Below are 27,294 nucleotides of genomic sequence, written 5' to 3' on the forward strand. Positions count from 1 at the left end.
TCATACTACTGGGCTGTAGTAACGCACATTATACATTTTGGTCTGTTGCAGCGCCTTTTGCAGCCTAATGCACATGCATACTGCAATGCACAGTCATGTGTTACCACTGCATTGGAAAATTAGTTAAGGGCCCTTTCACACCTACGGACCGTATGTCCGTTTTTTCATCCATCCGTTTACGGATGAAAAAGGAACATACATGTATCCCTATGGAATAGCGGGTGTCAGCGGTTTGAACATCCGCTGACACTCGATCTCATCGGTGTCCGCTATGCTTTGATTCTGCAGACTGGAGAAAATCCTATTTTTCCATCCGTCTGCGAATCGGATCGGGTGAACACAGACAGATGGTGCGTGTTCATCTGATCCCCCTATAGGGGAGAGCAGAGATCTGACAGGCTGCCCTGTCATCTGCCGGCTCAACTGAGCCATCCCCACTGAGCAAGCGGATAAGAAACGTACGGATCCTCATGGGATCCGTACGTCTGAAAGGGGCCTTACAGGTAACTCTTTCTGCCTGCTCTGGTATGTTGGCAGTTCATTACATGTAATTAGGACTTATTAGTGTTGTTTTTTTTTTAGTAGTCTGTAATTAAAAAGCAAAATTTCAAAAAACATTCGATAATTATGTAAAACATTTTTTGCATTCAGTTTTTTTTTTTTTTTTTTTAGAATAATCTGCTGTTCTGTGTATGTTTATTCTGACGACATTTTCCTAAGTAATGATTAACACAATCCAGGATGAGTCGTTTCATATACGCTGAACAATCCCCACTTCTCTACACATACTGCACATATTCACATTCATAAATCACCAAAGCCACAACTTTTAAATAGCCTGTTATTACTGGAGCTAGAAAAAACCCAGATTAATTAATAATATGTCTTCTATTATACCTTTTGTTTAGAACACTACATTCTCTCCACCCTTCTATTTTAGGGATGCACGTTTAAAAAAAAAGTTTTTTGGATGAGCTGTTTTTCTGCGTAGTTGTATCCAGCCAATAGCAGCACAAGAACAGGGTTTTCTTGGCAATATATGAATCGGTTCTTTCACAGGAGTTGATGCACAGAGCTCACAATTTCAAACGTGGGTTAAACTTTATATGGGGATCCAAAGCCTGCAGAAGAAAATGCCTGAAACTGACAACTCCAAGGACAGCAGGAGAAGCAGCAAGTACAGTGCGATAGCCATGCAGGAAGACAGAAGCTGTTTGGGCAAGCTGAAATTAAGGAACAGCCTGGCGAAGGAAACTCTGTCTGAGTTTTTTGGCACATGTTTGTTGATTGTAAGTGGCAGCTGCTTTCCTGTTTCTTTACAAATGACTGTGCTGATGTGTGCATATTACTAAGTACTTATGTGTAAGGCAGCTGTTTTCATTTTTCTGGTAAGAGCGTAGAAATAGAAAACATCTATTCATGTCTTCCTTGCTTTTACTTGCAGCATAGATATTGCACAAGCCACTAATTCGTATGTCAGAGTAGAAGACTAAAGCCTCGTACAGACGATCAGATTTTCGGACAAACGTTCGTCTGTTTTTTTTGCATGCTAATCTCATGTCGAAAGTGAAGAAGTTGCTCACCATACGAAAATTCTCGTACGACAGAAGTGACGTCATGTGTTGAATAGTTTTGTATGTATTTTTTCGTCTCTGAGCATGAGTTGTCTTGCTCTTATGCCGCGTACATATGATCGGATTTTCCGGCGGAAAAACCTTAGATGGTTTTTCCGACGGAATTCCGCTCAAGCATGCATTTTCTGATAGGATTTTTTTCCGTCTGAAAATTTGAAAACCAGCTCTCAATCTTTTGTTGGCGGAAATTCCGAATAGCAAAAGTCCGATTGAGCATACAAACGGTCGGAATTTCCGCTCAAAAGCTTGCATCGGACTTTTGCTGTCGGAATTTCCAATCATGTGTACGGGGCATTATGATTTTTTTCAGACGAAAATCGTACTGATTAAACAAAAGTCGGATGTTGTGTTCACATCTGACAAAAATGTTATAGTCTGCACATCCAGCTTTTGTCATCCGAAAAATCGGAATCGACTGTCGAAAGCACTGTACTAACAATCTGAAAATCGGCAGATCGTTAGTCGGATGAAATCTTACTTCCGATTTTCGTATCGTGTGACGGGCCTTAACTAGCTCCCAGTAGTAGTTTATGATAGGCTTCGACACAATTTCATCTGAAGTAGACAGAGGGGCATCAGTAGAACACAAAGTAGTTCAGGACTCAATTGAACTGTACTCTAGTTTAAAATTCAAGACATGTCTGTTGTCCCCGTTGAGTCCTTGGTGTATTGAGCCTTGCTTAACAGACAACAGAAAAGCACCGCCTGCTGTGTTTTCTCTCTTGGTATTCTGGTGACTATATAATCAGAATTCAGCGTGTTAGTAATCTCCTATTTCTCCCTTCTTAATATCTGCCGCCATAACAATGGTATTTAATGTCAAAGTAACGACTTATATATACTTGGCGGTCGGCTATTCTATAATGTCATTAACCACTTACAGACCGGAAGATTTGCCTGCTTAATGACCAAGCCATTTTTTTGCGATACAGCACTGCGTCGCTTTACCTAACAATTGCGCAGTCATGCAACGTTGTACCCAAACAATAAGCGCACAAAAGTTATCACGTTTACAAACTATGGGAAAGATTTAAGGCCTTATTTTTATTTTTTACTAGTAACGGTGGTGACCTGCGATTTTTAGCGGAACTGCGACATAGTGGTGGAAAGATCGGACACTTTTGACACATTTTTAAAACCATTGACATTTATACAGCGATCAGAGCTATAAAAATGCATTACTGATAATAATAATAATGATTACTGTGTAAATGTCACTGGTAGGTAAGGGGTTAACACTAGGGCGCGATCAAGGGGTTAACTGTGTTCCATAGTGAGTGTTTCTTACTGTATGGGGATAGGCCTGACTGGGGGAGGAGACAGATCGCTGTTCCTCATGAACATATTCGTCAGCACACCACGGATCGTATATAACGTCCAAAAAAGTTTTAATGCACAGAAAACATCACAAGAGGTGCAACGTTTCGAGGCCGCATAGGACCTCTTCGTCAGGCAAGTGATGTGCCTTGCCTGACGAAGAGGTCCTATGCGGCCTTGAAACGTTGCACCTCTTGTGATGTTTTCTGTGCATTAAAACTTTTTTGAACGTTATATGCGATCCGTGGTGTGCTGGCGAATATGTTCATGTGGTTGATTGTTCCAGTACCCAGCTGGTGATCGCTTCAGCACCCCTTTTCTGTACTTTTGAGCCGTTTCCCCAGGAAGGTGTGTGATTGGAAGATATACTAGATCGCTGTTCCTCTCCACTGACAGGACAGGGATTTGTGTGTTTACACACACAAATCCCCGTTCTAGTTCTAGTTCCCGCAATCGCGGGTGGCCGGCGGCCCTTAAAGGGGACGCGACATACCCATACGGCGATTCATGGGAATGTGCCACTTTGCCGACGTATATCGGCGTTAGCCGGTCGGCAAGTGGTTAAACAAAATACTCAATGAAATATGAGTAAGTTAAATGGACTTATACAATACGGTACCCTATAAAGTCCCAGTGGTTTTGGATTTATTAAGCCCTGGTTCACATTGGAGCGATTTGGCATGCAATTTGCACATTAAATCGCATGTCAAATCAACAGGATTTGCAGAAAATGGCCGCGCCAATTCCCAAAAGTAGTTTCTTTACTACTTTTGGCAACTTTGGGGTGCGATTTCCATTGACGTCTGTGCAGAAACCTGCACAGATGTCTCTGAAATCAGCTGAATTCACACAATTTCATTCGCACTGTCATTGTGAACCTGGGCTTAAGGTCATCCTTTTTTGTTATGGATGTATAGTTGGCCAAGGAGCATAAATAAACGATTTGCATGTCTCTGTCCATTATTCTGTAGTGAGGGACAAATCCTTTATATTTTGGATTTGAGATGAAAGTGAGACATGTAGATACCTTCTGTTTTAAGAAGGTTCCACTATGCCTGAAGCTGGCCATATATTAGTCAATTTTCTTGTTCAAGCTTTACATTTACTTTCAACTATGTAGTGCAAGGACCTGCCCCATTGCATACAAATTGAAAGTGTTTGGGTTTGACTTCATATTCTATGGTTTTGCCAAATCAAGGAACATTCTACAAGAGAATTGTATAATGTATGGCCAGCTTAACCATATTTTACATAATGAAAGCCATGCTATGGTAACCACCCTTGCCTCAGTTTTGAGCTGCTGGGAGTGATTTACTAAAGGATCAGCAACTATTCACTCTCCATATTAATTGTTCACTTAGCTTAGTGAATACAATGGTTAGGTTCACTTTAAATATTATATCACATGCATGGGAAAAAAAAAAAAGTTTTTGATCTTATTCATTAAATGAAGTGGACAAAAGTCAGAGGACCTCAAATTTCAGAATATAAAACAGCACAAATTCTGAAAGTTGATTAAAGGTAGATTGGGCCAGATTCACAGAGATCGGCGTATCTCTGTGCGGGCGTAGCGCATCTCATATGCGCTACACCGACGTAACCTAGAGAGGCAAGCACAGTATTCACAAAGCACTTACTCCCTAAGTTACGGTGGCGTAACGTTAATAGGCCGGCGTAAGCCTGCGTAATTCAAAGTAGACTGGTAGTGGGCGTGTTGTATTATAATAAATCGTGACCCCATTTAAATGAAGCACTATACGAACGGCGCATGCGCGCGCATGCTCAGAATCACGTCGAATTTACGCCCTAAGATACGACGGCTCAATGGCAACGACATGAACGTAACCTACGCCCAGCCCCATTCACGTACGACTTACGTAAACAACGTAAAAATGTTCCGACGTCCATACTTTGCATTACTTGCGCCTCATATAGCAGGGGTAACTTTACGCCGGACGTAAGCCTTATGTAAACGGCGTAGCGGGCACAAGTACGTTCATGAATCGGCGTATCTAGGTAATTTGCATATTCGACGTGTAAATATACGGAAGCGCCCCTAGCGGCCAGCGTAAATATGCACCCAAGATACAACGGCGTAGGAGACTTACGTCGGTCGTATCTTGGCAAAATTCAGGTGTATCGTGTTCCCTGAATAGGGCGCATAGATAAGAAGGTGCATCACAGAACTTATGCCGCGTATCAATAGATACGTTGGCGTAAGTCGTCTGTGAATCTGGCCCATTGTGTTTACTTTATAAACAGATCTACTTCACAGTATTATATTTTGGATACATATTTTCGTTTACTATACCTTACACCTTACACTTTAGAAAGGGCCTTTTTTTTGAGCATATAGATAAGGACATCCGACTATTCTCTAACTATCCTGACCTCTTGCAGCTAAGAAACTGAGATTACCAACGGGTCAACATATTAGCCAAAAGACCAATACTTTCAGAATGAGGTCAACAATGGCACAAATCTCCACCCCCCTTCCCCCCTCCCGGGATCTTTCAGGTTTGCTTTAACCTTTTGCAGTATTATAATTCACCTAGAAAGGAACAGGCATTTAGGAACTATAGCATGGAATTCTCACTGTGCCCCTATCCAAGACATGGGGAGGGACTGACACAATTTTGCACTTTCCTTTATATTGTACAGCTTTATTTCTGTTGTTCCCCTATCTAAGACATCCAAGAGAGGGGCTGATTCAGTGCACTGTGCATTGCATTATTACTTTTTGGTGGACTAACAACTAGCAGTAGGCAGTATTAAAACTTATGATGCATTTTGCTAAAAAAAATAGCACAGATTGTTACATCAATTATGTGCCATACAATGATATTAAAATATGTAATCCTTACCATGTATTTAATATTCAAAATCTATAACCCGTTAAGCAAATACACAGTGAAATAGAGTATACAATATAAAATCATTTTGAGAGGATTGACATTTATTAATTAGAAATGGTAAGCATTATTCAGATGTATGATACTTTTCATTGAAAAGATACCACATTATTTATACAATAACGTGTGTATATATATATATATTATATCATCAAAAGTATGGGGACATACATGCCTTTACACAGACATGAACTTTAATGGCATCCCAGTCTTAGTTAACTGAGTTGGCCCACCGTTTGCAGCTATAAAAGTTTCAACTCTTCTGGGGAGGCTGTCCACAAGGTTTAGGAGTGTGTCTATGAGAATGTTTGACCATTCTTCCAGAAGCTTATTTGTGAGGTCAGGCACTGATGTTGGACAAGAAGGCCTGGCTCGCAACCTCCACTCTAATTCACCCCAAAGGTGTTCTGTCGGGTTGAGGTCAGAACTCTGTGCAAGTCAGCCAAGTTCCTCCACCCTATACTCGCTCATCCATGTCTTCATGGACCTTGCTTTGTGCACTGGTCCGCAGTCATGTTGAAACAGGAAGGGGCCATCTCCAAACTGTTCCCACAGCTGTCCAAAATGTCTTGGTATGCTGACGCTATAAGAGTTACCTTCACTGGAAATAAGGGGCCAAGCCCAAACCCTGGAAAACAACCCCACACCATAATCCCCCCTCTACCAAATGATTTGGACCAGTGCAAAAATCAAGGTCCATAAAGACAAGGATGAGTGAGTTTAAGGTGGAGGAACTTAACTGGCTTGCACAGAGTCCTGACCTCAACCTGATAAAACACATTTGGGATGAATTAGAGCAGAGACTGCGAGCCAGACCTACTTGTCCACAAATGCGCTTCTGGAAGAATGATCAAACATTCCCATAGGCACACTCCTAAACCTTGTCGACAACCTTCCCAAAAGAGTTAAAGCTGTTTTAGCTGCAAAGGGTGGACCAACTCATTATTTAACCCTACAGACTAAAACTGGGATACCATTAAAGTTCACGTGTGTAAAGGCAGGCGTACCAATACTTTTGACAATATAGTGTATGTACTTATCATTGAAAATTAATGAAATCCAGAGAGTAAATGTTTTATGTCAACTCTGAACTCTAGTGATGTTGGCCTTAATCATTAACAAATATAGATTTATGTTCCCTCACAAAGCCCAACTGTTTGCTTTGACTTATTTTTGGAATCAATAGTATTGACTCGCTGGTTTGAACACAGCATATTTTTTATTTTTTTTTAGTCACATGAATATCACATTTTGCAACTTCCTTTATTTTGTACAGACTTATTTCTGCTGGATAAGCTTTTCTTACTCAATAGTATAACAGATGATAATGGACTGTTAGCCATCAGCATATATGATTCTGTAATACTGACATAAATACATTCATGTTTATAAATTTGCCATTTGTAGATTTGTATGTAATTAAACAAGCCACTACAAGTGTAAATATGAAACTATTAAAAGCCATTTAAGAATTACTTAGCTTTAATGACATGTAAATAAAGTTTCAGCTAAAGCATGTTAATATGTGCTGGAGTACCTCAGTAATGAAGGAAATCAAACAAGTTCTGACAACTTCATTTCTTATACTGAATGTATGATTTGTTTAAAGCTGAAAGTTAAGGTATGGAAATCTCCAGCTTGGATCGATGTAAATATGTATGTAACATACCTGTGGGATCCCGGTGGAAGCTGGAAATCACTGTAGTTAGGGATGAGCAGAACATGCCCCGTGTTTGGTTGGCAGCAGAACTCCCAAACAGGGGAAATGTTCTAACCCAAACAGCCAACCCCTTTGAAGTCTATATAAGCCGAACAGGGAAAATCAAAAGTGCCCATTTTGAAGGCTTATATGCAAGTAATTGGCTATAAAAGGGATATGGGGGCCTGGGTATTGCCCTGGGGTACCTGTATCTGACGTCATGTGGCCAGGTGGCCCTGCCTCTTGCCTATATTAGAAAAGTGCAAAGCAGATATACAGTGGGAGGCCTCCCAGGAAGTGGAGCTTTTTTCTATTTTTCGGGTCCAGCAGGCGGCATGATTGATGATGGATTTACATCGAGGGACACTATTTTTTTAATATTTAATAAACAATTTGTCAAAAACTGTCTCTTGTGTTTATTACTATTTGACACTTTTTTGGTGAATGGGTAGGGGTACTAAGTACCAGATACCCATTCACATAGGGGAGGGGCAGGATATGGGGGCCCCCCTTTATTAAAGGGGGCTTCCAGATTCCAATAAGCCCCTGACCACATACCCCAAAAACCACAGCCCAGAGTTTCGGGAAGAGGCCCTTGTCTCCACCAGAGCCCCCCTGCTCCAAAGCACCCAAATCCAATGTTGAGGGCATGTGGTCTGGTATGGTTCAGGAGGAGGAGGAGGTGCTCTCTTGCCCCCCCATTCCTGACCTGCCAGGCTGCATGCCCAGATAAGGATCTGGTATGGATTTTTGGGGGGACCCCATATTGTTTTTTTTCTTTCTTTTTTTTACCCGCTTCTTTTTTATTATTATTGTTTAGCTGTAAGCAGGGAAACCCATTGACAGCTAATGCCTCATCGGTTGTTATGGATGCCATGGCCGGATTCCCTTAACAACCAGCATACAATGCACCCTGATTGGGCAAAGCTTTGCCCAATCAGGGCACAGAATGCACTGTGTAGCGCTCAGTGCAGCGCTCAGTGCATTGCCGGATCTTCATTGGGTCAAACATCCTGCAAATTTGGGTGTTCGGCAGATAACCGAACATGCAAATTCACCCATCTCTAACTGTAGTAGACACGACTTCTACAAGGTTCCCCACTAGCTTCCAAGTCCCGTCCTGAGCAGCTGCACTGCTGCTTACTAAACATAGGAGGTTGTACACTCAGCATAGGTGCCATTTAGAGGTCACTTACAATTTTCCCAATAAATACAAAGCAGTGGACGAAGTCCAACCAGTGAACACTTTGCACTGAAAATGTAAAGCGTTCTTCCAATGGTGCCTGTTTTGAGTAAGTGGCTTCCTATGTGCACAATGCAGCAGGGTAACTGCTTAGCGTGGGACCTATTAGCTAATGGATATCCTTGTACAAGTGGTGTCTACTACAGTGATTCCCAGCTTCCACAAGGATCATACAGATATGGCACATACGTACATACATTGATCCAAGCTGGACCTTGTAACTATGTAAACATTGCCATATCAGGAATTTATCTTTACCTTTTTGCATGTCAGGTGAGGCTAATAGAGGCTCAATCATGAGTGAGAATCTTGACATGTGGGGGTCCACTAGATGTTTCCTTATTGGAGATCTACCCCTTGGCCTTGTGGGGGCAGCAATGTTACAAAAGATAGGCTGGTATCTTACCACTCTTTCTTTTTGGTGGGTAACTGCCCATGTGTAGCTAGCTTCAAAGCCTATTTAAAACCAAAACTTTAATATGTTGCAGCTTACAAGTCCGTAGATGTGGTGGCTGCATTAAGTTGGCCATTCCCAAATACTGTATTTATTGGCGTATAACACTCACTTTTTTACCCTGAAAATAGAGGGTAAACTGTGCCTGCGTGTTATACGCAGGGGGCTGTGTAAAGTTTTTTTCCTGAAACTTCCCTCTTAAAGTTAGGGTGCGTGTTATACGCCTGTGCGTGTTATACGCCGATAAATACGGTAGATTTTTTTTCAGGCAGAGCATGAAACAAAAACGTTTCTGTTGATGCTGAGAGGCTGAGCTGGGTGATAGTCCAGGCACGTGGTGGATCCTGACTCCATTGTCATGATGATGCGTTGCCTGGACCGAGTTCTGTGACATCAGCAGAGAGCGGACTTCAGCCTGCTGTCTGCTGAAAACGGGTCACAGGAGTGCAAAACGAACTGCACTCCTATGATCCACAGGAGAAGTACAGTGAAATAAGCTTTGGCTGTACTTCTCCTTTAACCATTTATGGACCGCCTGCCGCAGGAATATGTCACTACTTTGAAGAGAAATACCGTTATCCTCATCTTCAGCAGGTGGTCCTCTTTCAGATAAAAGTGGTCTCGGCGGCAGATACGCAGCGAGATCACTTTTATCGGTGGCGGTAGAGGGCCCCTTTTTTTTTCTTTTTTTTTTAAATGACATAAAAAGAAAAATGTATTGCATTGTAGTCTAAATATGAGATCTGAGGTCTTTTTGACCCCAGATCTCATATTAAAGAAGACCTGTCATACCTGTCATGCTTTTCTCTATTGCAAGGGGTGTTTACATTCATTGTAATATGAATAAAAGTGACCCAATTTATTTATTTTTTTAAACAGTGTTTAAAAAAAAAAAAGAAAAAAAAAAGCTGAGCTTGCGTGCAGAAGCGAACACACACGTGAGCACCGCCAGCATATGAAAATGGTGTTCAAACCATACATGTGAGGTATTGTCGCGATCGTTAGAGCGAGAGCAAACATTATAGCCCTAGACCTCCTCTGTTACTCAAAAAATGCAACTTGTAGAATTTTTTAAACGTCGCCTATGGATATTTTTAAGGTTAAAAGTTTGTCGCCAATCCACGAGCGGGCTCAACTTTGAAGCGTGACATGTTGTGTATCGATTAAAAAAATTGGGCTAACTTTACTGTTGTCTTATTTTCTTTATTCAAAAACTTTTTTTTTTTTGTTAGACCGCTACGCAAATATGGTGTGATAAAAAGTATTGCAACGACCACCATTTTATTCTCTAAGGTGTTAGGAAAAATATATATAATGTTTGGGGGTTTTAAGTTATTTTCTAGCAAAAAAATTTTTTTTTTTAAATACTTTTTAAGAAAGAGGTTCTGTCCTTAAGTGGTTAAATGATGCCATTCAGGAGGGTGCTGACAGGGTCAACCATAAAGTAAAAATTTGCTTTGTGTATGGCCAGCTTTAGTTTTGTCTGTTTTATGTGTTTTTGCCTTTATTTACACCTGCTGATCAGAAGGAAGATGAGGCTATTTAACCTTCCAGTTCAATTCATAGGAAGTGACAAGGACACGGAATTTGTGGCAAGGTCACCGCGTATTTTCTGAACTTGCTTAAATAGTTTTTAGCCTGAAAAAAGGATACTAATGCAGTTACCACATCTAAGGACTGGTAAGCTGCAATATATTTTAGCTTTATACAGTATACTGTATAAAAAGGCCAAAATGTAGTTTTTTCCCTTTTTCTTATTTGTGTTTCATGTAGCGCAGATTGCAGGGGTTACGTTTTTAAATTCCCCTCTCAACATTGGCAGGGCTGCCTGATTGTCACTTTCCACTGTAAATGACTATGTTCCTTCTCCATGGTCCCACTGTATGTAGGAAAGTAGCCAGGCCCGGACTGGGACAAAAAATAGGCCTGGGCATTTTAGCACCTTGTACCTCTGGACCCCTTTACATGACACAGCTCCCTCTGGACCCCTCTACATTACACAGCACCTTGCACCTCTGGACCCCTTTACATTACATAGCACCACACCTCTGGACCCTTTTAAATTATAGAGCACCCTGCACCTCTGGACCCCTTTACATTACACAGCACCCTGCACATCTGGACCCCTTTATATTACACAGCCCCCCCACAGTTTGTTACACAGACACCCCCCTAACAGTTCTAGACCCCCTGCATGTTACACAGACCTCCCTACAGTACAGACCCCCTCCCTACAGTACAGACCCCATGCCTACAGTGCAGACTCCCTCCCTACAATACAGACCCCCTCCCTACAGTACAGACCTCCCTACATTACAGATCCCGTGTACAATACAGAACCCCCCTACATTACAGACCCCCTCTACAATACAGCCCATATTAACCCCCCCCCACTACATTACAGAGACGTGACCTGCGGCCCGCATATGCCCGATGTGCCCTATAGACCAGTCCGGGCCTGAAAGTAGCCACCTGTTGCTGAGATGGACTGTGGACTATGAGATTTGCAGTGTGAATAGAGCAGTGCACATGATTGCAACTAATGCACACTGCTCATTTCAAACAAATGGAAGTAAGGCAGAAAGGGAGAAGTTAAAGAGCTTATAGAAGACATTACAGTGCATCCGGAAAGTATTCACAACGCTTCACTTTTTCCAAATTTTGTTATGTTACAGCCTTATTCCAAAATAGATTAACTTTATTATTTTCCTCAAAATTCTACAAACAATACTCCATAAAAACAATGTGACGGAAGTTTATTTAAAATCTTTGCAAATTTATAAAAAATTAAAAAAGCTTTTGCTTAATACTTTGTTGAAGTACCTATGGCACCAATTACAGCCTCAATTTTTGAGTATGACGGCACGCCTATTTTTGGGCAGTTTTTCCCAATAAATTTTGCAGGACCTCTCAAGCTCCATCAGGTTGTTTGGGGAGCGTTGGTGCACAGCCATTTTCAGATCTCCCTAGAGATGCTCAATTGGGTTCATGTCTGGGCTCTGGCTGGGCCACTCAAGGACATTCACAGAGTTGTCCCATAGCCACTCCTTTGTTATATTGGCTGTGTTCTTAGGGTCGTTGTCCTGTTGGAAGATGAACCTTCACCCCAGTCTGAGGTCCAGAGCGCTCTGGAGCAGGTTTTCATCAAGGATGTCTCTGTACATTGTTGCATTTATCATTCCCTCAATCCTGACTAGTCTCCCAGTTCCTGCCACTGAAAAACATCCCCACAACATGATGTTGCCATCACCATGCTTTACTGTGTTGGGGTGATATTGGCCAGGTGATGAGCATTGCCTGGTTTTCTCCAGACATGACGTTTGCCATTCAGGCCAAATCTTTGTTTCATCAGACCAGAGAATTTTGTTTCTGATGGTCTGAGAGTCCTTCAGGCGACTCGTCATAGTATTGTACGTCACCGCGCTCTTGACGTTCGGAATTTCCGACAACATTTGTGTGACCGTGTGTATGCAACACAATTTTTTAGCCAACATACCGTCAGAAAAAAATTCCACGGTTTTCTTGTCGGAAATTCAGATCGTGTGTACGTAAGAAAAGATTTAACCAAAAATAGAATACGGGACCGTTAAGCAGTAGATGTGTATAGATTATTTTTGGAAAATAAGGATATTGTGTAGAATCACTTTAAAGCCGTGTACACACGATCAGTCCATCCGATGAGAACGGACCGATGGACCGTTTTCAGCGGTTAACCGATGAAGCTGACTGATGGTCCGTCGCACCTACACACCATTGGTTAAAAAAATGATCGTGTCAGAACGCAGTGACGTAAAACACAACGACGTGATGAAAAAAACGAAGTTCAATGCTTCCAAGCATGCGTCGACTTGATTCTGAGCATGCGTGGATTTTTAACTTTAAATTTAAAGCAATTGGCTTTTTTTTTAACCGATGGTTAAATAACCTATGGGGCCCACACACAATCTGTTTTGACCAATGAAAATGGTCCATCACACCGTTGTCCTCTGTTTAACCTATCGTGTGTATGAGGCCTTAGCCTCTTGTAAACTCCTGTACAGCAACACTCAGACTGAGAGGAAGGGGCAACATATGTGGGCAGTCAGTTGTGCTTTTTTTCGCACGTCCTACAAGGGAGATGCTAATAGAACATAGAGATAACCTCCTTGGTCCATTAGTGTTGCTTCAGTGAGGTCACAGGCTGGGGGCACAAAGATGAGCAAGTTGCTTAACTGCAGCAAAGTATGGATGCCAAGCTGGCTGTGATTTGTGTTAATTCTGCAAGATTTAACAGCACAGTTCAGGGTTGGAGTATATTTTGAAACACTATCTGCATGCAGTCTGTATGTCCTCCCTCAGTTTAGATAACTTTCATCCCACATTCGATAAGACATCCTGGAACGTTTTATGGCTTTATTTCAAAACTAGCCTTGATGTGTGCACAGATGTGAATGGCTCAATAGAGTAATCATATTAGGTGCTAGTTTGCTGGAAAAAGGATAAAGGCAACTTTTTTAATTTTTAATAGATAGAGGGTTATAACCCCTATCATTTTTTTTTGGCCATCTGTGTCCCATTGGGGGGATTTTCCTTCACTTCCTGCCCCATAGCCAAAACAGGAAGTGAAATGGAATCCTTCAAAGGTGAGGAAATCCCTGGCAGTCAGCAGAACTAGTGTCTCCATTGGAAGATTTTCCCTCTATTCCTGTGCTAGTGACAACAAGACCTATTTTTTTTTCACTTTGACTCTCGTAATAATGGTAAGCAGGACAAATAAAGAGGGTGAATCTCCCTAACGTGGTACAGACATCATTAAAAACTGACAGGGGTTCTAATACCCCCCCCTGCAGTGGTTTGTCACAGAGCAGCCCTGACCCTCCTTTCTCGGATCCCTCGCCGGTGCTCCTGGCCCCGCCCTCCTGCTGAGTGACCCCCAAAGCAAGCAGCACCCGAGTCGCTGCTCTGTGTCCATTTATATATGGAGCCCCACCCCCTCTCTCTGATCATTGGCTCAATGACTTTGATTGACAGAAGCGGGAGCCAATGGCACCACACTACCAACCCAGCCAATGATGAGGGGGAGTCCTAGTTTTTGTAGAGTTTCTGTACAGGCGTTTTCAAGGTTAAAAGGTCACCAATGTAAAAGCAGTAAAACATAATGTAATCTGGCAAAAAAGTAGCTCATGTACTTTTTTGAGCGATGGGCGTTTTGCTTTAGGCGACAGGACGCTCAGATGTGGACAGGGGTCATTAAAATAAATGGGATTTGTCTTGGGCGTTTTTAGAGATGAGGCTAAAGCCGTGTACACACGATCGTTTTTCATGACGAGAAAAATGCTATTTTTTTAATTGGTCGTTAAAAACGATTGTGTGTAGGCTCCAGAGAATTTTTCTCGTCGGGAAAAATGGGCATTAAAAATTTTGAACATGCTCTATTTTTTCTCGTCGTTTTTCTCGTGTGTACACTTTAACGATGGGGAAAAAAACGTGCATGCTCAGAAGCAAGTTATGAGACGGGAAATTAGCATAATCAGCCCAAAGGTTGGCGCCATTCGAATGGAACTTCCCCTTTATAGTGCCGTCGTACATGTTGTACGTCACCACGCTTTGCTCAAGCATTTTTGTTCACGATCGTGTGTATGCAAGGCAGGCTTGACAAGAATCACGTCGAGAAAAACTTTGTTTTTTTCCATGACATTAAAAACGGTCGTGTGTACATGGCATTAGAAAAATGCCCAAAAAACACCTATGTGTGAACAGAGCCTTATGCCCTGTACACACGATCGGTACGTCTGATGAAAACGGACCGATGGACCGTTTTCATCGGACGAACCGATCATGTTCGGGCCCCATCAGTTTTTTTCCCATCGGTGAAAAAAAATAGAACCTGATTTAAAATTTTCATATGGTTAAAAAAAACGATCGTCTGTGGGGAAATCCATCGGTCAAAAATCCATGCATGCTCAGAATCAAGTCGACGCATGCTCGGAAGCATTTGACTTAATTTTTCTCTGCACGTCGTTGTGTTTTACGTCACCGTGTTGGACACGAACAGATTTTTAACAGATGGTGTGTAGGCAAGACTGATAAAAGTCAGCTTCATCGGATATCCGATGAAAAAATCCATCAGTTCGTTTTTATCAGACGAACTGATCGTGTGTACAGGGCATTACTGTTTGTTCAGAATATGTAAACACTTTATTGTGTATGATCTGGGCACAAGGGATGTATTGTTTGATAACAAAAAAAATGCCTGACTAGTTCGTCTGCTATGAGTAGAGTATAAAATAAATAACATCAGCGTCACTCTTTTAACCACTTCCCAACCACCGCATACCGATATATGTCGGCAGAATGGCACGGGCAGGCACATGGGCGTACCTGTACGTCCCTTTGAATTTGCCGCCCACCGCGTGCCTCTTAAGTGTACTCGCGAGTCCCGGGAACTCAATGTTCACCATAAGCCCGCGATTGCAGTCAGGAGAGGCAGAACGGGGAGATGTAAACAAGTGACAGGACGGTGATCTACTGTTCTCTGTGATCAGGAACAGTAATCAGTGATGTGTCACTGGTAGCTCCTCCAAATAACAGTTAGAACACATCCCTAGGACACACTTAACCCCTTCAGCTCCCCTAGTGGTAAACCCCTTCCTTGCCAGTGCCATTTACATAGTAATCAGTGCATTTTTATAGCACTGATCGCTGTATAAATGACAATGGTCCCAAAAATGTGTCAAAAGTTTCTGATGTGTCCGCCATAATGTTGCATACATGATAAAAATTGCAGATCGCCGCCATTACTTAAAAAAAAGTAATAATAAAAAGTAATAATAAAAATGCCATAAAACTACCCCCTATTTTGTAGACGCTATAACGTATGCGCAAACCAATCAATATACGCTTATTGCAATTTGTTTGACCAAAAATATGTAGAACAATACGTATCGGCCTAAACTGAGGTAAAAAAAAAAAATCAAATTGGGGACATAGCAAAAAGTATAATTTGTTTTCGTTTTTTTTCAAAATTGTCGCTCTTCTTTTGTTTACAGGGAAAAAAATAAAAACCTGCAGAGGTGATCAAATACCACCAAATAAAATCTCTATTTGTGGGAAAAAAATACGTAAATTTTGTTTGGGTACAGTGTTGCAGGACTGCGCAATTGTCAGCCAAAGCGACGCAGTGCAGAATCGGAAAAAATGGCCTGTAGATTGGGCAGCCAATTCTTCCAGGGCTGAAGTGGTTAAAAGCAGACAAAGATTAGATCACAAAGACAGAAGACAATGGCTCTGTAATGGATGCTAGGCCAACATTTTATCTTGTTAGTTTTACATGGTAAATATTTAGAAAGATGAAAAAAGATAAATGATTAATGTGTAATTTACATATCATCTCTAACTGGAACCTAATTTACAACATTATTTCTGTCTTTACCCAGACTTTAGGCTGCTCCTGTGTAGCATCTTCTGTTCTCAGTGAAGGAAAGGCTGGAGGATTTTTGACTAATAATCTTGGCTTTGCAATGGCAGTCACAATGGCAATCTATGCTACTGGAGGAGTGTCTGGTAGGCAACATCTTTTTTTTTTTGCTGTTAGCAGTGCACTGTATTGAAGTCTATGTATAGCCACAAAATTAAAAAAAGGTTTTATCTCAAGATTTTCTTTAAAGCGGACTTTCAGAAATTTTTTCATCTTTCCATCTATTAAATCTTCTGCCCGTGTTGTTTTAACTTTGGATAGTAAAACATTTTTTTTTTATGCCAGTAAATACCTTTTACAGCCCACTTCCTGTTTTTTGCCTGGTCATTAGCCTAGGCTTATGACATAATGCACAGATCTCTCTCTGATTCTAATGAGAGTTTGCCAGAGAGGGAAGGGGATGTGTCATAATAGGACCAATGAGAGCTGCAGAGCTGGAGATTTGCCTCTGTGTGTCTGTGTAAATCCAGGAAGTGAACAGGCAGCTGCTTCAGCTGCCCACAGTTAAAATGGCTGCAGCCAAACTGGAGGGAGATTTCTGTGGATTATTTGGCAAGTACAGATTTACAGTATATATAAAATATTATGCAAAGTGGTTGGAGGGAAGCTCCAGAATGGCAAAGATGTTTTTATTACAAATTGTATGAGCACACTGCAGTTCCTCTTTAAGCCATGTACTATATAGTATAACATTTGTGCTGTGTTCACAGTCATTTGTGCTATCACTGCTGACATTATTTTTGCATTATGTACTGTATATTGCATGTATAGCTGTGTTATTATTTTCAAATTATGTTTTTATAGAAGTGGAGTTTTAGGCCTCATTCACACGGACGGACCGTTCGGGTCCGCCTGTCAGTTTTGATGGCGGACCTGAACGGCCGCCCATGCATCCCTATGGAGCGTCGGATGTCAGCGGAGACATGTCCGCTGACATCTGACCCTATCCAATCTGCTAAAAACAGACGTATGGGAAGCACGTCCCCATCCGTCCATGCGGATTGGATCGGGTAAGATCTGATGAAAGTGAACATGCTGTCCGTTTTCATCAGATCGCTCCATAGGAGACAGCGGTGCCCGACAAGCCCCTCCCCGCTCAGTGAGCAGAGAGGAGCTTGTCATCCGTCGGCTCAGCGGAGATCTGCGGACTGATCTCCCGCTGAGCTGGAGGGAGCAGGTGGACTCCGTAGGAACGTGTGTGAATAGGGCCTTACTCTTGTAAGGGGCTGTGTTTTCAAGCTTTTGTCTGAGTCCCCCCATACACATCCATGGAAATGCAAATAACATAAAGTGTTTTTTAAATAACAAACATGTTATACTTACCTGCTCTGTGCAAGGGTTTTTTATAGAGCAGTCCCGATCCTCCTTTTCAGGGTCCCCCGATGGTGCTCCTGGCCCCTCCTTCATCGGGTGCCCCCACAAAGACCCGCATTCCCTGGGAGCACCCATGCGAGTCCTGCTGCTGCATCCATTGACACAGACAGCAGGACTCAGCCCCGCCCCCAAGCTCCCGTGCCACTGGATTTGATTGACAGCCAATGGCTCCCGTTATTATCAATCTATCCAATGAGGATGGAAACAGCAGCTGAATAGAACACATTAAGGTCAAAAAAATTAAGACCTTACAACTTCTTTAAAGTAGAACTATAGGCAAAACAAAATAAAAAGTGCCGCGCTTTTCCTTAAAGGCTGGTATATATAAATTATATATAATAAATCACCTGTTTAAATACTCAAAATCAACCATAACATAATTTCATATGTGATAATGTTAAGTGAATAAATCTCAAATATGAAAGTGCAGTCCAAGATAGAGTCCTCATACGTCCAATATAATCCAAGTGTAGAAAATCTAAATAAAACAATCCTTTAAATAGTGCCATGTCTTGATGCACATACTCATGCTTGTGCTGATCCCATTTTGGTGCTCCTACTTATTTGTGTATGTGTCCCCATGCATGTGACGCTGTTCAATATCATTTGGGCTCCCCCATTAGATGTGCTCTCACCTGATATTATGTGACCTTACACTTACTTCATGTCAAATAAGACTCAAACTAGATTTCTCTTTGCCCTCCTTCTTCCTCCTTAGTGCAGCTTTTTGTATTTCCTCATATCATACCATTTATAGCCAGAGCCATAATGGAAAGGAAGAAATTGCCAATAGTGCTTATATCATAAAATAAAATAACTTTATTCACACTCCATATACTACTGACATTAACAAGATGCTTGTAGCGTACCACACTCTTGCCACATTTGTTTAAAACCGTTTATATTCATGACACTGTAACAGCTCAACAGCGTATATTCGATTATTTCTCCTTCGGGATGTGAGCGCAGTGACGTCAATTTGCCCCTCCCCCATCACTCGCTCCCTTTCCAATATGGCTCTAGATATGATTGGAGAGAGCGCGAGAGGGAGGGTTATAACCCCTGTCTCTATTGTGGAGATTTTTTTTCACTTCCTGTCCTAAAGCCAAATCAGAGAAAATACTTCCAAAATTAGGGAAATCCCTGGTTGTCACCAGGGTTACTAAAGCTAGTTTACCCATTGGAAGATTTCCCCTCTATTTCTGTCTTGATGACAACCATTTTTTTTCCTATTTATACTTTCACTTTAAGTAATAATTGTAAACATGACAATAAGGCCCCTTTCACACTGGGGCGGGGCGGCGTTGGTGATAAAGCACCACTATTTTTACCGCCAATTTTGTGGCACTATTCGGCCACTAGCGGGGTGGTTTACCCCACGCTAGCGGCCGAGAAAGAGTTAAAAACCACTGCAAAGCGCCTCTGCAGAGCCTCTGTATAAAAAAGATTCTTTCCCTAGGGATAGGGATAGCCGTGGTGCCCCATTGATTTCAATGGGCTGAAGCAGGGGAGGTGCGGTATACACACCGCTCCTTCACCGCTCCAAAGAAGCGGCTAGCAGGCCTTTTTTCACATCCTGCTAGCGCACCGATCCAGTGTGAAAGCCCTCACACTGGAGATACAGCAGCGGCTGTTTCAGGTCGGTTTGCAGGCGCTAAGCGCCTGCAAAACGACCCAGTATAAAAGGGGTCTTAGAGAGGACAGATCTCCTTAAAGCGGAGGTTCACCCTCAAAATGAACTTTCCAGCATCCTTAAAGCGGAAGTAAACCCATCAATTTAACAGTTTGAAAAAGCAGTTACATTCCTGGCATGCCGGGCATGCTAACTGTCACATTGGTTGTGCTCTCAACCAAACTGTCAAACCATCCAATGGCTGGTGTCATAACTGATTACATGTGCAGCATCATGGCAGTTGAAGATTAAACAGAGGCCAAGACGCGCCTTAGCAGCCGTCAATCAACTCCTCTTCGCTTAGAAACGCCCATTCCCCGCAGGATTCCCCGCTCGGAGCCGGAAAACAAGGGCTCATATAACGGTAAGTACAAGTAAAAAAAAAAAAGCATACTGCAGATGTTAGCAGTATGCTACAGCTAATGTCAAAAAGTGGATTTTTGGGTAAACCTCCGCTTTAATTGGGGCACAGACAGCAATAACTACCTGACATGTTCTAATCTCTCTTACTTAAAAAAAGTTATCCTTTAAAGGGGAATATCATGGGAATAGCACATAACAAACACATAAACAATGACTAGTGAGTGGTAGGCACAAGTAGCAAATGTTCCCACAGCATGACCTTTCATGAGCAAACGCTCATTACAAAATAGTTGTTATCAGATGCCAGCCTGTAGGCTTCACGCTCAAAGAACTCTTCTAGTTTACAGACTGATGTTATACGTAAAGTACATTTATAGCTAAAACTTTTTTTTTACATTTTGGATAAGGTAGGTAACCATTATAATCACGGTTACATTTTTATTTCTGTCTGTGTCCCCATTTCTGAAATGAATCTTCTAATTTCTCCTGGTGGCCGTTGGCACTGGGGAAGAAAGTGATTAAAAATCCAAAATTGTACAGTTGTCAACAGAACAAGATGTAAGAGGAAATCTAACAGGTATACCTGTTACAAGAATAGGTACCATAAGAGAGACTTCCGCTCACTTAGAAGAGATTTTATCTTACTTTGTATTGTCTTTCTGGGGCAAGAAGTACAAGCAAATTACTCCAAGAGGATATAGACAGCAAAAAAACAACAACAAAAATGGACTAAACTAAAAATAAAGTTTCATTTAGATATATAACATTATAACATTTGATTGTAATTGAATGTAATTGAATACACAAAAATATAACTAATAAATTGGGGTTGATTTACTAAAGACAAAAATACTGCAGTTTCTCCAGCGCTTAGTAAATTAAGTGAAGCTTCACTCTGCAAAAAAAAAAGCATTTTTGCTTGCACATGATTGGATGATGGAAGTCAGCAGAGCTTTTGCTCATTTACTAAGCCCTGGAGCAACTGCTCTTACAGAGTGCAACTGCACTTTGGAAATTGCACAGTCTATTTGCCTTAAGTAAATCAACCCCACTATCTTCTATGCAAGATGGACATGAAGTCTTAGAACAATTGGAAAACTGAACATTCCATCTTTTAAGGTGAAGCTGTGTTCACTTCAATCGACCAATTATGTGCTAGCAAAAATACATTTTTATTGTTTCCTTTGCACACAACGGAATTGTACAGGGATCCTGTCAAATCGAGTTTGCTAGGTGGTAACTAACCTGGCCAATTGTAAGGGATCTTCTCGTTCTTTACCTAACTCTGAGTTTGATGTACCTCTCCCCTCTATCACTGGGTGGCATTGTCACCCACGACATTGGAATTTTAAGGTGGATATGAACTTGGAATATGAGTGGCTAGCCAATTGGCAGGGGTTTTCTTTGGCCCCATAGGCTGCTGGGAGAGCCTATTTATTTGGGGGGGCAGGTAATCAGGGTTCGGTGCCCCCTGGGAAGCTGTCTGAGTGGATATGTGTTGAAAGCTCCCGGCTGCTAGGCCAGAAGCCTGAGGCCTATCCGGGAGTTTCCTGGTTGTTACGCAGTCTGAGGCCTACCCAGGATAAGAAAGAGCAGCGTAGGGTTGGGGCTTCATGTCAGAAGCCTAACCAAGTTGCACAGGTTCTACCGGTCGGAGAACCCCTCTTTGTCGAAGTTGAAGGGACAAATTTGCTAACGGAGGACAACCATTCCTGTCACCAGGGGCATCAGGGGAAAAACTTGAACCAATGTCAGAGGTAAAGGGGAAACTGTCGATATCAAGGGATAATGCTCCTGTTATCAGAGACTAGAGTTCAGAGTCTGAGAGAGTACCAGAGCAGCCTTATTCACTAACCGGGGATTGTGAAGAAGTTGGAAAGTCTCAGTGGAAGTCAAGTCAGGGACCCAGCGGGATAGCGGGGGTGACGCTTGCAAGTGAGTTCAGTCGTTGGGCTGAGTAAGGAACCCAGCAGGTCAGCGTAGGTAGGCATCGCAAGCTACATCGGGAGGCTGTGAGATGGAGGGCAGGTCTTACACAACAGGGATACCAAGTTTGGTATGTGTACAGATCTGTATGGAAGTCAACCAACAACTTCAGTTGCTAAAGGAAACAGCTTGTTCAGGCGCAGTGGTGTCCTTGTCCAAACCCTCCCTCCCCAGTTCTTTAAGAGAAAATAAATCTTGTGTTCTGCATAATCAAAGTGTCTGGCGCCCCAACTTATTCTACACTACTCTTCACCCACTATGCCTAGTGACCTACACTGTGAGAATGGATGTCAACTCTCCTTGACATTGAAGTTCACCTCAGCCCTTCAGAGGTCGGGGCCATGGCTACACAAAGATTACATGGTTTTATCTGATTTACCAAGCTAAAGGTAGTCTATACACAGCTCCTTTTTCTCTTGTTCTGACCACAGGTTGAACAAAAGAAAATCCATTGATTCCCCAAGGAATCTCTACTGTTATCCATTATATACAAGCTCCCATAGCCATTTCCACTGCCTGAATGCCCAAACAGCGATGGCATTTGATAGGATGCAGACTCTGGCAGAAAAATTTCCACCTTGATTTTTAAATCAAATTTTGCTGGACCAGTAGTGCTTGCAAGGCCACCCAGGGCTCTAATCTGGGCAAATTCAGAGGAATCAACTGAAATTCGAACTGTCTATGCCAGACTAAGGGAACATTTACATCACAAGTGAACACTTTTAGTAAATAACCCCAATTTCAAGGGAACCCAACTGTACCTCCCATCCTATAAAGAGGCCGATTTACTTTAACCACTTCCAAACCGCTGGCCGTCATATGACGGCCTGTACTTTTAGTGGGGATATCTGAAAGATGCCTGCAGCTACAGGCATCATCCAGATATCCATCTCTTCAGCCGGCGATCCTGTGCACAATAAGAATGATCATATCGGCAGTTCCGCCGCTTGATCGTTCTTATACGCGACGGGACGTATGTCCCCTCCTGCCGCCATCCGGTGCTTCTCCGGGCTCTCCCGTGCCATCAGAGACCTGGAGAAATGATCTGCCGGCGTGGGATGGGAGGCATAAAGATGACTGGGGACCAGATGGTCACCAGTCATCTCTATGATCGTCGGAGGCCCGGGCGCGATGTTATGACGTCTCGTCCGGGTACCGGAATGTAAACAATTTTTTTTTCACGATCTCATGCTTTCCAGCCTTGAGAAGAGATGCAGGGTCTTATTGACCCTGCATCTCTCCATAAAGAGTACCTGTCACGAACCATTCCTATTACAAGGGATGTTTAAATTTCTTGTAATAGGAATAAAAGTGATAAAAAAAATGTAAAAAAACGTGTAAAAATAAAATAAATGAAGTAAAATAAAAAATAAAATAATAATAAAAAAAAATGTAAACACCCCTATCCCCGGTAGATCGCGCTCAGAAGCGAACATACATGTAAGACCCGCCCACATATGTAAATGCCATTCAAACCACACATGTGAAGCCTCGTACACACGACCGAGGAACTCAATGGGTGAAACACATAATTTTCCTCGTCAAGTTCCTTGTTAGGCTGTCGAGGAACTCGACAAGGCAAGTTTCTCCATTCCCGTCGAGGAAAAAGAAGAAATGCTTTCTTTTTGGCTCGACGGGATCCTCAACAGTTTCCTCGTCGAAAAATGTACACACGACCGGTTTCCTCTGCAAAAAAAAAATCACAGCAAGTTTCTTGCTGGTTTTTGCCAGAAACTCGGTCGTGTGTACGAGACCTTGAGGTTTTCGCCGCGTGCGTTAGAGCGCCAGCAACAATTCTAGTACTAGACCTCCTCTGTACCTCTAAACTGGTAACCTGTAAAAAAAAAAAATAAGCGATACCTATGGAGATTTTTAAGTACTGAAGTTTGGCACCATTCAATGAGTGTGTGCAATTTTAAAGCGTGACATGTTAGGTATCTATTTACTCGGCGTAACTTCATCTTTCACATTATATAAAAAAAATTGTGCTAACTCTACTGTTTTGTTATTTTTTATTTCATGAAACTGTTTTTTTTCCAAAAAAAAAGGCGTTTGAAAAATTATTGCGCAAATACCGTGCAAGATAAAAAGTTGCAATGACTGCAATTTTATTCCCTGGGGTGTCTGCAAAAAAAAACATATATAGTGTTTCGGGGTTCTGAGTAATTTTCTAGCAAAAAAATTATGATTTTTGCATGTAGGAGAGAAGTGCCAAAATAGGCCCGGTATGGAAGTGGTTAAAAATATGACAATCTTCACTGAAAATAGTGTTTGAAAACTTGCTTGATTTTTCCATGTATGTGTAAAGCAACTTTTTGATCACTTATTATGTCCAGATGCTCTTAACATGATTGGATAATTCAAGTGAATATCCACATCATTTTTTTCATTAACAATTCTCAATTCCTTTAGTAAATCAGCCTAAAAGTTTTACTCTTATTATTGTCTAAATTAGGTGCCTTTAATGGAAAATTGATGATTTTTTTTTAAAGGCTTGGCCATATTTGACAGATCAACACAATGAGGTCCTAATTCCAGGGTGTAAGAAAACTGCATACATAAATTTTGTTTAACCTGAATACGACTACATCCCCCATCCCAATCGTTCAGTATACCAGTAGGTATTGATCAGCTTTTGGAGTCATCTGTGCCCCCTATACAGCTTTATTATGGGAAGCTTTGATCTGAAGCACACCAATCTGGCTAATGTCTAGAATATTTATGGGCACATTAAAACTATTTACACACATTACTTTACAGTGTTCTACCCAAGTAATTTTAACATAGTCCATAATCTGTCAATACTTGGTGGACAAACAGTCAACCACTGTTCTCCAGTCAGCTGGTGCAGTTCATCGTCTTTTTCTGTGATTATAGTATTCCAACATTTGTATGTCAGTGAACAGAAAGCTGATTTGATGTTCAGATAAATAACATCTAACTGTGATTTAATGGGTATAAGAGCTTTAAATAAACAAACTTATGTAGTACGGAAATGTTATTGTATTTAAATCTAGATTATTTACATTTTAATGGGTCTATAGATATAAGATTTCCTAATTGGGCTGAAATCATCATAGAGGCTGTAAGCACATTTTAGATTTGGTGTCTTTTGACAGAACAGTTACTTGTTTGATTTTCTGCTCAGTGCCCCCAATGGCTCCTGCTGCTGTGTCTGAGACAATGAGCAGGGAGAGAGCCAGGAGAGCAACTGCTCTCGTGCACATCCCTGAATGGAGATTGGGCTCAGGTTAGTATTAAGGGGGCTGGGGGGAGCTGCACACAGAAGATTTTTTACCTTAAGCCTTTAGAACCACTTTAATATTGATATACAATTATTAAATGTACATATTATTAAAGACTTTATGAATTTAATCAAGTAAAGGCTTTAACAGGTGTTGGGGTTGAGCCAATGAGCAAATGTAGCTTGCTTTCAGGTACACTACAGTTATATTTAAAGCTCAATTCCAGGCAGATTTTTAAGCAAGACCACTGCTTCCACACAGAGAACAAGGGTCCTCTGCTGGAATGGGACAGGCTTTTCTGTTCAGGCTTTGACTGCTGTTAAACTTTAGATATCTTTCTTATGTCCCTGAAATGTATTTAGCTGATTTAATCTGAAAGTTCATTTGCGCTTGGGCTTCAAACACTTTAACCAGTTGTCATATTACTAGTGTATGGGCACAATAAGATATAGGTAAAAATCTGTGAAAAACACCAATTGTTAGGCAAAACTAGAGGCATCTTTTGTTTCTAGCTTTGGACAGAGTGGGGAAGAGGTAAAGCTTTTTATTTATTTAAGACTTCAGATAAATGCACATATGTTCAATATCATACAATGTATAATGCAATACAAGGTCACATTCTGTACCACATAATATATGGTTGCATATCTATATCCAAATAAAGCACCTATATAACTATATTTCATTGCGACCCCTTGTAGCCTTGTTCATCAGAATTCTTAATATAAAACCGGAATACAGAGAATATAGGGAGGGGAGGAAAGCCGTGGAAGGATAATCCAAAGATAGAAATAGGGTCTCCGTTATCTGTCAGGTTTTAACTGAAACATGCAACTGAAGGGATTTACCCTCACGTCCTGTCCTGTAAATTGTCCGAAACATGGAAAGTAAAAAGCAGACAGCATTAAAATCTGATGGAGATCCTAATGCCCTGTACACACGATCGGTCAATCCGATGAGAACGGTCTGATGGATTTTTCCATCAGTTAACCGATGAAGCTGACTCATGGTCAGTCGTGCCTACACACCATCAGTTAAAAAAACGATCGTGTCAGAACGCGGTGACGTAAAACACAACGACGTGCTGAAAAAAATGAAGTTCGATGCTTCCAAGCATGCGTCAACTTGATTCTGAGCATGCGTGGATTTTTAACCGATGGACATGCCTACAATCGTTTTTTTTTCTATCGGTTAGGTATCTATCGGTTAAATTTAAAACAAGATAGAATTTTTTTAACCGATGGATAAATAACCGATGGGGCCTACACACGATCGGTTTGGTCTGATGAAAACGGTCCATCAGACCGTTCTCATCGGTTTGACCGATCGTGTATACGCGGCATTACCCTTCTCCAGACAACTATCGATGTCAATATCTCCATTTCAGAAATCTTTCCTCATTTGTTTTTTTCAGTGAGGGAGGCAGGAAGACAGGAAAACATTGCCAAAATAGAAGCATAAACAGCATATAAAAACATTGCAGAAGGGTTAACATTTCTATCAGGTTTTGGAACTGTCTGTGTCTCTGTGGAGGAAATGTGGAAATGTGAAGTCTCATTTCCTGTCCATTCCTAACGTTATCAGAAAAAAAAAAAAATATTTTGACAGAAGTTGAGCTTTAATACTTTGCTATTGATGCAAAACCAAAGGCTGATGCTGCTCCATGGCAATTGACAAAAAATTCTACACCATCTGTAAATTATTTTGGCCACTTTGGGCTCCCTAAGCTAACAAATGACTGTAATAGCTCACCTGCTAGCCATGTATTACAGAAATATATATATATATATATATATATATATATATATATATATATATATATATATATATATATATATATATTTATTTATATATATATATATTTATATATATATATATATATATATATATATATATATATATATATATATATATATATATATTTGTAATATATTTAATA

At 41.3% G+C, this 27,294-nt stretch overlaps 1 protein-coding gene across 1 annotated transcript in view; it reads left to right on the forward strand.

Moving 5' to 3' along the window:
- The first annotated feature begins 766 nt into the window (after positions 1–766).
- Positions 767–27,294, forward strand: part of AQP9 (aquaporin 9) — a 64,057-nt gene continuing 37,529 nt past the window's right edge. The window contains exons 1-2 of the mRNA XM_040342758.1: positions 767–1,289; positions 16,675–16,801. Of these exons, the coding sequence (XP_040198692.1) occupies positions 1,107–1,289; positions 16,675–16,801 (310 nt within the window). The 5' untranslated portion in view covers positions 767–1,106. The remainder of the gene's footprint in view (positions 1,290–16,674; positions 16,802–27,294) is intronic.

Source organism: Rana temporaria, chromosome 3, assembly GCF_905171775.1.
Source record: "Rana temporaria chromosome 3, aRanTem1.1, whole genome shotgun sequence".
Lineage (NCBI taxonomy): Eukaryota > Metazoa > Chordata > Amphibia > Anura > Ranidae > Rana > Rana temporaria.